Here is a 15351-nt window from a genome sequence, read left to right as displayed (position 1 = left end):
ATTCTTATATTCATATATCTATATACAAGTATTCTTATATTCATATATCCATATACAAGTATTTTCATATTCATATATTCAATATACAAGTATTCTTATATTCATATATCCATATACAAGTATTCTTATATTCATATATCCATATACAAGTATTCTTATATTCATATATCCATATACAAGTATTCTTATATTCATATATTCAATATACAAGTATTCTTATATTCATATATCCATATACAAGTATTCTTATATTCATATATCCATATACAAGCATTCTTATATTCATATATCCATATACAAGTATTCTTATATTCATATATCCATATACAAGTATTCTTATATTCATATATCCATATACAAGTATTCTTATATTCATATATCTATATACAAGTATTCTTATATTTATATATCTATATACAAGTATTCTTATATTCATATATCCATATACAATTATTCTTATATTTATATATCTATATACAAGTATTCTTATATTCATATATCCATATACAAGTATTCTTATATTCATATATCCATATACAATTATTCTTATATTCATATATCCATATACAAGTATTCTTATATTCATATATCCATATACAAGTATTCTTATATTCATATATCCATATACAATTATTCTTATATTTATATATCTATATACAAGTATTCTTATATTCATATATCCATATACAAGTATTCTTATATTCATATATCCATATACAAGTATTCTTATATTCATATATCTATATACAAGTATTCTTATATTTATATATTTATATACAAGTATTCTTATATTCATATATCCATATACAATTATTCTTATATTCATATATCCATATACAAGTATTCTTATATTCATATATCCATATACAAGTATTCTTATATTCATATATCCATATAAAATTATTCTTATATTCATATATCCATATACAAGTATTCTTATATTCATATATCCATATACAAGCATTCTTATATTCATATATCCGTATAAAATTATTCTTATATTCATATATCCATATACAAGTATTCTTATATTCATATATCTATATACAAGTATTCTTATATTCATATATCCATATACAAGCATTCTTATATTCTTATATTCATATATCCATATACAAGTATTCTTATATTCATATATCCATATACAAGCATTCTTATATTCATATATCCATATACAAGTATTCTTATATTCATATATCCATATACAAGCATTCTTATATTCATATATCCATATACAAGTATTCTTATATTCATATATCCATATACAAGTATTCTTATATTCATATATCCATATACAAGTATTCTTATATTCATATATCCATATACAAGTATTCTTATATTCATATATCCATATACAAGCATTCTTATATTCATATATCTATATACAAGTATTCTTATATTCATATATCCATATACAAGTATTCTTATATTCATATATCTATATACAAGTATTCTTATATTTATATATCTATATACAAGTATTCTTATATTCATATATCCATATACAAGTATTCTTATATTCATATATCCATATACAAGTATTCTTATATTCATATATCTATATACAAGTATTCTTATATTTATATATCTATATACAAGTATTCTTATATTCATATATCCATATACAAGTATTCTTATATTCATATATCCATATACAATTATTCTTATATTTATATATCTATATACAAGTATTCTTATATTCATATATCCATATACAAGTATTCTTATATTCATATATCCATATACAATTATTCTTATATTCATATATCCATATACAAGCATTCTTATATTCATATATCCATATACAAGTATTCTTATATTCATATATCCATATACAAGCATTCTTATATTCATATATCTATATACAAGTATTCTTATATTCATATATCCATATACAAGTATTTTCATATTCATATATTCAATATACAAGTATTCTTATATTCATATATCCATATACAAGTATTCTTATATTCATATATCCATATACAAGTATTCTTATATTCATATATCCATATACAAGTATTCTTATATTCATATATTCAATATACAAGTATTCTTATATTCATATATCCATATACAAGTATTCTTATATTCATATATCCATATACAAGCATTCTTATATTCATATATCCATATACAAGTATTCTTATATTCATATATCCATATACAAGTATTCTTATATTCATATATCCATATACAAGTATTCTTATATTCATATATCTATATACAAGTATTCTTATATTTATATATCTATATACAAGTATTCTTATATTCATATATCCATATACAATTATTCTTATATTTATATATCTATATACAAGTATTCTTATATTCATATATCCATATACAAGTATTCTTATATTCATATATCCATATACAAGTATTCTTATATTCATATATCTATATACAAGTATTCTTATATTTATATATCTATATACAAGTATTCTTATATTCATATATCCATATACAATTATTCTTATATTTATATATCTATATACAAGTATTCTTATATTCATATATCCATATACAAGTATTCTTATATTCATATATCCATATACAATTATTCTTATATTCATATATCCATATACAAGTATTCTTATATTCATATATCCATATACAAGTATTCTTATATTCATATATCCATATACAATTATTCTTATATTTATATATCTATATACAAGTATTCTTATATTCATATATCCATATACAAGTATTCTTATATTCATATATCCATATACAAGTATTCTTATATTCATATATCTATATACAAGTATTCTTATATTTATATATTTATATACAAGTATTCTTATATTCATATATCCATATACAATTATTCTTATATTCATATATCCATATACAAGTATTCTTATATTCATATATCCATATACAAGTATTCTTATATTCATATATCCATATAAAATTATTCTTATATTCATATATCCATATACAAGTATTCTTATATTCATATATCCATATACAAGCATTCTTATATTCATATATCCGTATAAAATTATTCTTATATTCATATATCCATATACAAGTATTCTTATATTCATATATCTATATACAAGTATTCTTATATTCATATATCCATATACAAGCATTCTTATATTCTTATATTCATATATCCATATACAAGTATTCTTATATTCATATATCCATATACAAGCATTCTTATATTCATATATCCATATACAAGTATTCTTATATTCATATATCCATATACAAGCATTCTTATATTCATATATCCATATACAAGTATTCTTATATTCATATATCCATATACAAGTATTCTTATATTCATATATCCATATACAAGTATTCTTATATTCATATATCCATATACAAGTATTCTTATATTCATATATCCATATACAAGCATTCTTATATTCATATATCTATATACAAGTATTCTTATATTCATATATCCATATACAAGTATTCTTATATTCATATATCTATATACAAGTATTCTTATATTTATATATCTATATACAAGTATTCTTATATTCATATATCCATATACAAGTATTCTTATATTCATATATCCATATACAAGTATTCTTATATTCATATATCTATATACAAGTATTCTTATATTTATATATCTATATACAAGTATTCTTATATTCATATATCCATATACAAGTATTCTTATATTCATATATCCATATACAATTATTCTTATATTTATATATCTATATACAAGTATTCTTATATTCATATATCCATATACAAGTATTCTTATATTCATATATCCATATACAATTATTCTTATATTCATATATCCATATACAAGCATTCTTATATTCATATATCCATATACAAGTATTCTTATATTCATATATCCATATACAAGCATTCTTATATTCATATATCTATATACAAGTATTCTTATATTCATATATCCATATACAAGTATTTTCATATTCATATATTCAATATACAAGTATTCTTATATTCATATATCCATATACAAGTATTCTTATATTCATATATCCATATACAAGTATTCTTATATTCATATATCCATATACAAGTATTCTTATATTCATATATTCAATATACAAGTATTCTTATATTCATATATCCATATACAAGTATTCTTATATTCATATATCCATATACAAGCATTCTTATATTCATATATCCATATACAAGTATTCTTATATTCATATATCCATATACAAGTATTCTTATATTCATATATCCATATACAAGTATTCTTATATTCATATATCTATATACAAGTATTCTTATATTTATATATCTATATACAAGTATTCTTATATTCATATATCCATATACAATTATTCTTATATTTATATATCTATATACAAGTATTCTTATATTCATATATCCATATACAAGTATTCTTATATTCATATATCCATATACAATTATTCTTATATTCATATATCCATATACAAGTATTCTTATATTCATATATCCATATACAAGTATTCTTATATTCATATATCCATATACAAGTATTCTTATATTCATATATCCATATACAAGTATTCTTATATTCATATATCCATATACAAGCATTCTTATATTCATATATCCATATACAAGTATTCTTATATTCATATATCCATATACAAGTATTCTTATATTCATATATCCATATACAAGTATTCTTATATTCATATATCTATATACAAGTATTCTTATATTTATATATCTATATACAAGTATTCTTATATTCATATATCCATATACAAGTATTCTTATATTCATATATCTATATACAAGCATTCATATATCCATATACAAGTATTCTTATATTCATATATCCATATACAAGTATTCTTATATTCATATATCCATATACAAGTATTCTTATATTCATATATCCATATACAAGTATTCTTATATTCATATATCCATATACAAGCATTCTTATATTCATATATCCATATACAAGTATTCTTATATTCATATATCCATATACAAGTATTCTTATATTCATATATCCATATACAATTATTCTTATATTCATATATCCATATACAATTATTCTTATATTCATATATCCATATACAAGTATTCTTATATTCATATATCCATATACAAGTATTCTTATATTCATATATCCATATACAAGTATTCTTATATTCATATATCCATATACAAGTATTCTTATATTCATATATCCATATACAATTATTCTTATATTTATATATCTATATACAAGTATTCTTATATTCATATATCCATATACAAGTATTCTTATATTCATATATCCATATACAAGTATTCTTATATTCATATATCCATATACAAGTATTCTTATATTCATATATCCATATACAAGTATTCTTATATTCATATATCCATATACAAGTATTCTTATATTCATATATCCATATACAAGTATTCTTATATTCATATATCCATATACAAGTATTCTTATATTCATATATCCATATACAAGTATTCTTATATTCATATATCCATATACAAGTATTCTTATATTCATATATCCATATACAATTATTCTTATATTTATATATCTATATACAAGTATTCTTATATTCATATATCCATATACAATTATTCTTATATTTATATATCTATATACAAGTATTCTTATATTCATATATCCATATACAAGTATTCTTATATTCATATATCCATATACAATTATTCTTATATTCATATATCCATATACAAGTATTCTTATATTCATATATCCATATACAATTATTCTTATATTTATATATCTATATACAAGTATTCTTATATTCATATATCCATATACAAGTATTCTTATATTCATATATCCATATACAATTATTCTTATATTCATATATCCATATACAAGTATTCTTATATTCATATATCCATATACAAGTATTCTTATATTCATATATCCATATACAATTATTCTTATATTTATATATCTATATACAAGTATTCTTATATTCATATATCCATATACAAGTATTCTTATATTCATATATCCATATACAAGTATTCTTATATTCATATATCTATATACAAGTATTCTTATATTTATATATTTATATACAAGTATTCTTATATTCATATATCCATATACAATTATTCTTATATTCATATATCCATATACAAGTATTCTTATATTCATATATCCATATACAAGTATTCTTATATTCATATATCCATATAAAATTATTCTTATATTCATATATCCATATACAAGTATTCTTATATTCATATATCCATATACAAGCATTCTTATATTCATATATCCGTATAAAATTATTCTTATATTCATATATCCATATACAAGTATTCTTATATTCATATATCTATATACAAGTATTCTTATATTCATATATCCATATACAAGCATTCTTATATTCTTATATTCATATATCCATATACAAGTATTCTTATATTCATATATCCATATACAAGCATTCTTATATTCATATATCCATATACAAGTATTCTTATATTCATATATCCATATACAAGCATTCTTATATTCATATATCCATATACAAGTATTCTTATATTCATATATCCATATACAAGTATTCTTATATTCATATATCCATATACAAGTATTCTTATATTCATATATCCATATACAAGTATTCTTATATTCATATATCCATATACAAGCATTCTTATATTCATATATCTATATACAAGTATTCTTATATTCATATATCCATATACAAGTATTCTTATATTCATATATCTATATACAAGTATTCTTATATTTATATATCTATATACAAGTATTCTTATATTCATATATCCATATACAAGTATTCTTATATTCATATATCCATATACAAGTATTCTTATATTCATATATCTATATACAAGTATTCTTATATTTATATATCTATATACAAGTATTCTTATATTCATATATCCATATACAAGTATTCTTATATTCATATATCCATATACAATTATTCTTATATTTATATATCTATATACAAGTATTCTTATATTCATATATCCATATACAAGTATTCTTATATTCATATATCCATATACAATTATTCTTATATTCATATATCCATATACAAGCATTCTTATATTCATATATCCATATACAAGTATTCTTATATTCATATATCCATATACAAGCATTCTTATATTCATATATCTATATACAAGTATTCTTATATTCATATATCCATATACAAGTATTTTCATATTCATATATTCAATATACAAGTATTCTTATATTCATATATCCATATACAAGTATTCTTATATTCATATATCCATATACAAGTATTCTTATATTCATATATCCATATACAAGTATTCTTATATTCATATATTCAATATACAAGTATTCTTATATTCATATATCCATATACAAGTATTCTTATATTCATATATCCATATACAAGCATTCTTATATTCATATATCCATATACAAGTATTCTTATATTCATATATCCATATACAAGTATTCTTATATTCATATATCCATATACAAGTATTCTTATATTCATATATCTATATACAAGTATTCTTATATTTATATATCTATATACAAGTATTCTTATATTCATATATCCATATACAATTATTCTTATATTTATATATCTATATACAAGTATTCTTATATTCATATATCCATATACAAGTATTCTTATATTCATATATCCATATACAATTATTCTTATATTCATATATCCATATACAAGTATTCTTATATTCATATATCCATATACAAGTATTCTTATATTCATATATCCATATACAAGTATTCTTATATTCATATATCCATATACAAGTATTCTTATATTCATATATCCATATACAAGCATTCTTATATTCATATATCCATATACAAGTATTCTTATATTCATATATCCATATACAAGTATTCTTATATTCATATATCCATATACAAGTATTCTTATATTCATATATCTATATACAAGTATTCTTATATTTATATATCTATATACAAGTATTCTTATATTCATATATCCATATACAAGTATTCTTATATTCATATATCTATATACAAGCATTCATATATCCATATACAAGTATTCTTATATTCATATATCCATATACAAGTATTCTTATATTCATATATCCATATACAAGTATTCTTATATTCATATATCCATATACAAGTATTCTTATATTCATATATCCATATACAAGCATTCTTATATTCATATATCCATATACAAGTATTCTTATATTCATATATCCATATACAAGTATTCTTATATTCATATATCCATATACAATTATTCTTATATTCATATATCCATATACAATTATTCTTATATTCATATATCCATATACAAGTATTCTTATATTCATATATCCATATACAAGTATTCTTATATTCATATATCCATATACAAGTATTCTTATATTCATATATCCATATACAAGTATTCTTATATTCATATATCCATATACAATTATTCTTATATTTATATATCTATATACAAGTATTCTTATATTCATATATCCATATACAAGTATTCTTATATTCATATATCCATATACAAGTATTCTTATATTCATATATCCATATACAAGTATTCTTATATTCATATATCCATATACAAGTATTCTTATATTCATATATCCATATACAAGTATTCTTATATTCATATATCCATATACAAGTATTCTTATATTCATATATCCATATACAAGTATTCTTATATTCATATATCCATATACAAGTATTCTTATATTCATATATCCATATACAAGTATTCTTATATTCATATATCCATATACAATTATTCTTATATTTATATATCTATATACAAGTATTCTTATATTCATATATCCATATACAATTATTCTTATATTCATATATCCATATACAAGTATTCTTATATTCATATATCCATATACAAGTATTCTTATATTCATATATCCATATACAAGTATTCTTATATTCATATATCCATATACAAGTATTCTTATATTCATATATCCATATACAAGTATTCTTATATTCATATATCCATATACAAGTATTCTTATATTCATATATCCATATACAAGTATTCTTATATTCATATATCCATATACAATTATTCTTATATTTATATATCTATATACAAGTATTCTTATATTCATATATCCATATACAAGTATTCTTATATTCATATATCCATATACAAGTATTCTTATATTCATATATCTATATACAAGTATTCTTATATTTATATATTTATATACAAGTATTCTTATATTCATATATCCATATACAATTATTCTTATATTCATATATCCATATACAAGTATTCTTATATTCATATATCCATATACAAGTATTCTTATATTCATATATCCATATAAAATTATTCTTATATTCATATATCCATATACAAGTATTCTTATATTCATATATCCATATACAAGCATTCTTATATTCATATATCCGTATAAAATTATTCTTATATTCATATATCCATATACAAGTATTCTTATATTCATATATCTATATACAAGTATTCTTATATTCATATATCCATATACAAGCATTCTTATATTCTTATATTCATATATCCATATACAAGTATTCTTATATTCATATATCCATATACAAGCATTCTTATATTCATATATCCATATACAAGTATTCTTATATTCATATATCCATATACAAGCATTCTTATATTCATATATCCATATACAAGTATTCTTATATTCATATATCCATATACAAGTATTCTTATATTCATATATCCATATACAAGTATTCTTATATTCATATATCCATATACAAGTATTCTTATATTCATATATCCATATACAAGCATTCTTATATTCATATATCTATATACAAGTATTCTTATATTCATATATCCATATACAAGCATTCTTATATTCATATATCTATATACAAGTATTCTTATATTCATATATCCATATACAAGTATTCTTATATTCATATATCCATATACAAGCATTCTTATATTCATATATCTATATACAAGTATTCTTATATTCATATATCCATATACAAGTATTCTTATATTCATATATCCATATACAATTATTCTTATATTCATATATCCATATACAAGTATTCTTATATTCATATATACATATACAAGTATTCTTATATTCATATATCCATATACAATTATTCTTATATTCATATATCCATATACAATTATTCTTATATTCATATATCCATATACAAGCATTCTTATATTCATATATCCATATACAAGTATTCTTATATTCATATATCCATATACAAGCATTCTTATATTCATATATCTATATACAAGTATTCTTATATTCATATATCCATATACAAGTATTTTCATATTCATATATTCAATATACAAGTATTCTTATATTCATATATCCATATACAAGTATTCTTATATTCATATATCCATATACAAGTATTCTTATATTCATATATCCATATACAAGTATTCTTATATTCATATATTCAATATACAAGTATTCTTATATTCATATATCCATATACAAGTATTCTTATATTCATATATCCATATACAAGCATTCTTATATTCATATATCTATATACAAGTATTCTTATATTCATATATCCATATACAAGTATTCTTATATTCATATATCCATATACAATTATTCTTATATTCATATATCCATATACAAGTATTCTTATATTCATATATACATATACAAGTATTCTTATATTCATATATACATATACAAGTATTCTTATATTCATATATCCATATACAATTATTCTTATATTCATATATCCATATACAATTATTCTTATATTCATATATCCATATACAAGCATTCTTATATTCATATATCCATATACAAGTATTCTTATATTCATATATCCATATACAAGCATTCTTATATTCATATATCTATATACAAGTATTCTTATATTCATATATCCATATACAAGCATTCTTATATTCATATATCTATATACAAGTATTCTTATATTCATATATCCATATACAAGTATTCTTATATTCATATATCCATATACAAGCATTCATATATCCATATAAAAGTATTCTTATATTCATATATCCATATACAAGCATTCTTATATTCATATATCCATATACAAGTATTCTTATATTCATATATACATATACAAGTATTCTTGTATTCATATATCCATATACAAGTATTCTTATATTCATATATCCATATACAAGTATTCTTATATTCATATATTCAATATACAAGTATTGCTATATTCATATATCCATATACAAGCATTCTTATATTCATATATCCATATACAAGTATTCTTATATTCATATATCCATATACAAGTATTCTTATATTCATATATCCATATACAAGTATTCTTATATTCATATATCCATATACAAGCACTCTTATATTCATATATCCATATACAAGTATTCTTATATTCATATATCCATATACAAGTATTCTTATATTCATATATCCATATACAAGCATTCATATATCCATATACAAGTATTCTTATATTCATATATCCATATACAAGTATTTTCATATTCATATATCCATATACAAGCATTCTTATATTCATATATCCATATACAAGTATTCTTATATTCATTTATCCATATACAAGTATTCTTATATTCATATATCCATATACAAGCATTCTTATATTCATATATCCATATACAATTATTCTTATATTCATATATCCATATACAAGTATTCTTATATTCATATATACATATACAAGTATTCTTATATACATGTACAAGTATTCTTATATTCATATATCCATATACAAGCATTCTTATATTCATATATCCATATACAATTATTCTTATATTCACATATCCATATACAAGTATTCTTATATTCATATATACATATACAGGTATTCTTGTATTCATATATCCATATACAAGTATTCTTATATTCATATATCCATATACAAGTATTCTTATATTCATATATTCAATATACAAGTATTGCTATATTCATATATCCATATACAAGTATTCTTATATTCATAAACTCAATATACAAGTATTCTTATATTCATATATCCATATGCAAGTATTCTTATATTTGTATACTTATACAGGAGAACTATATTGCCGTGTTCATGTTGGAGCTTGGTCGGCTCTTCTCTCTCATGCTAGCATCTGAAAGGAAGTACCTTAGCCCGACAGCAGTTATAAAAATACTCAGGCAATCATTCACAAGCAGCAACCAAGGACATTCCTCACAGCCATCCAATGACCAGCAGGTGATTATATTTGTACTTGAAAGGTATTTTGGCTTGCTTGTGTTTCACTGTTTAGCCTGTTCAGTTGTGGTTTGTTCAGAAGTCTGTCTTTCTTTCTGCATAAATGATTGCATCGCACTGGTAGGCAATCTGTAACTACCAGCTCAGCTCTGACTGCAGAGAAGTTGTAGGTGAATATATTATGACTTTTCTGTAAGCTAGACCTCTTCAGCTGCTATGGAATTAGGTTATAAAATACCATCAACTTCAATATATGTATAATGTAGTTCACTCATCAGCTGATATAGAGTTAGGTTTTAAAGATGCGATCAACTTCAATATATGCATAATGTAGTCCACTCACCAGCTGCTATGGAGTTAGGTTTTAGAGATTCCATCGACTTCAATTTATGTATAATGTAGTCCACTCACCAGCTGCTATAGAGTTAGCTTCTAGAGATACCATCAACATCAATATATGTATAATGTAGTCCACTCATCAGCTGCTATGGAGTTAGGTTTTAGAAAGCGATCAGTTTCAATATATGTATAATGTAGTCCACTCATCAGCTGCTATAGAGTTAGGTTTTAAAGATACCATCAACTTCAATATATGTATAATGTAGTCCACTCACCAGCTGCTATAGAGTTAGGTTCTAGAGATACCATCAACTTCAATTTATGTATAATGTAGTCCACTCATCAGCTGCTATGGAGTTAGGTTTTAGAGATGCTATCAACATCAATATATGTATAATGTAGTCCACTCATCAGCTGCTATGGAGTTAGGTTTTAGAAAGCGATCAGTTTCAATATATGTATAATGTAGTCCACTCATCAGCTGATATCGAGTTAGGTTTTAAAGATACCATCAACTTCAATATATGTATAATGTAGTCCACTCATCAGCTGCTATAGAGTTAGGTTTTAAAGATACCATCAACTTCAATATATGTATAATGTAGTCCACTCACCAGCTGCTATAGAGTTAGGTTTTAGAGATACCATAAACTTCAATTTATGTATAATGTAGTCCACTCACCAGCTGCTATGGAGTTAGGTTTTAGAGATACCATCAACATCAATATATGTATAATGTAGTCCACTCATCAGCTGCTATGGAGTTAGGTTTTAGAAAGCGATCAGTTTCAATATATGTATAATGTAGTCTACTCATCAGTTGTTATGGAGTTAGGTTCTAGAGATACCATAAACTTCAATTTATGTATAATGTAGTCCACTCACCAGCTGCTATAGAGTTAGGTTTTAAAGATACCATCAACTTCAATATATGTATAATGTAGTCCACTCATCAGCTGCTATGGAGTTAGGTTCTAGAGATACCATCAACTTCAATATATGTATAATGTAGTCCACTCATCAGTTGCTATGGAGTTAGGTTCTAGAGATACCATCAACTTCAATATATGTATAATGTAGTCCACTCATCAGCTGCTATAGAGTTAGGTTCTAGAGATACCATCAACTTCAATATATGTATAATGTAGTCCACTCACCAGCTGCTATAGAGTTAGCTTCTAGAGATACCATCAACTTCAATATATGTATAATGTAGTCCACTCATCAGCTGCTATAGAGTTAGGTTCTAGAGATACCATCAACTTCAATATATGTATAATGTAGTCCACTCATCAGTTGCTATGGAGTTAGGTTCTAGAGATACCATAAACTTCAATTTATGTATAATGTAGTCAACTCATCAGCTGCTATGGAGTTGGGTTTTAGAGATTCCATCGACTTCAATTTATGTATAATGTAGTCCACTCACCAGCTGCTATAGAGTTAGCTTCTAGAGATACCATCAAAATTTTGTGCTATATTAGGCAAAATTTATTGAAGTAAATATTATGCCGTAGTACCTGCCGCCTATTACAGTCGATCTTAGGAAACCAGGAGCTCTCCTGGAAGATGCGTTTGTTATTTTTTAAATGGAAGCCCTCGGTGCCGCATCACCTATCAGTCAGTGTCACCATGTCCATTCCTTGCTGTCTCTCCGCAGGATGTTAGTGAATTCCAACACAAACTGCTGGACTGGTTGGAAGAAGCTTTTCAATATAAGGCAGGAGCGACGCACAACTACGACAAACAGGCAGGAGTTGGCAACTCTCCTCAAGCCATGTAAGCGACATGATATTTTTTCCTTTGATTAAGTAAATATGTATTTAACTTGAGATATTCATGTTTTCCTTCCCTTCAATAGTTATAAGGGTTGAAGCCTCTCTCAAAGTCTTTCTCATGTGCCACTGAATTTTCCCGATGTCTCTAGGGATGTGGATGACACCGCTAGCGTTGCTCAGGCAAAGAATGAAAGCAATGAGATGGTGAAACTTTTCTATGGGGAAGTGAGGACTCTTGGATTCAATGCAGGTGGGCACATTGCTACCCTTTACATAAAATCATGCGTCTTTCATGATTGTTTCCTATGTCTACAAACTCTAACCTGTATTTCTCGATTACATCTTTTTACTGTCTGAATCTGGCTTTTTGGTGTGTTTCCTTTGTATATTTCCTCGGTGTGTCGCTTTCATAGTTTTTTATGCATTTTAGTGGAATTGGTGTGTTTCCTTGGTTGAGTTTCTCGTGGAACCTTTCCTTTTCTCTTTTAGATAGAATACACAAATATCATGCGTTTATTTTATGTTAGTTCCAAACGTCAACTTTTTATATAGGGGAGCCCTATACCACTCTCACACATTTTGGGCAATGGCCCCTTTATGTCGCTGGTTATTCAGACATCCACGAGAGCCTTGAGGCCGGACTTGCCAAAGAAGATATCGAGACCAGCAACTCGGCGCAGACGTCTACCCAAGAGGTAGGCGAGTATACCGGAGTATACCCTCAGTTGCTCTATAGCCTACGCTCTTGACTTTTCTGCTTGTTCTTACAAACTGAAACATCCTTAATTTCAGCAATGGTTCACTCGGCTGCCTCCTCTTCTCACCTTTGAACTCTCCCGGTTCAGCTATAATGCCATGCAGTCACAGGCTGAGAAACTGCATAACAAGTTCTCATTTCCACAAATTCTCTACTTGGACAGGTCTGTTGGCAGCTGTTTTGTTTTTCTTACGTTTGTTTTATATTGCTGTCATACTTCTATCTAGTTCTGTTGCTATATCATACTTGGATATAACTCTATTGCAATGTCATACTTATCT

General features: G+C 23.2%; 1 protein-coding gene across 1 annotated transcript in view; it reads left to right on the top strand.

The window, feature by feature from the left end:
* The window catches only part of LOC137400774 (ubiquitin carboxyl-terminal hydrolase 25-like), a 46899-nt gene that overhangs the window by 13425 nt on the left and 18123 nt on the right, over positions 1-15351 (top strand). Inside the window, exons 6-10 of the mRNA XM_068087113.1 lie at positions 12032-12196; positions 14196-14314; positions 14463-14563; positions 14866-15008; positions 15106-15233. Coding sequence (XP_067943214.1) covers positions 12032-12196; positions 14196-14314; positions 14463-14563; positions 14866-15008; positions 15106-15233 — 656 coding nt within the window. The remainder of the gene's footprint in view (positions 1-12031; positions 12197-14195; positions 14315-14462; positions 14564-14865; positions 15009-15105; positions 15234-15351) is intronic.

The sequence above is a fragment of the Watersipora subatra genome, chromosome 1 (assembly GCF_963576615.1).
Source record: "Watersipora subatra chromosome 1, tzWatSuba1.1, whole genome shotgun sequence".
NCBI classification, from domain to species: domain Eukaryota; kingdom Metazoa; phylum Bryozoa; class Gymnolaemata; order Cheilostomatida; family Watersiporidae; genus Watersipora; species Watersipora subatra.
Note: the sequence above shows the minus strand (reverse complement) of the source record. Positions and strands in the feature narration are given on the sequence as shown.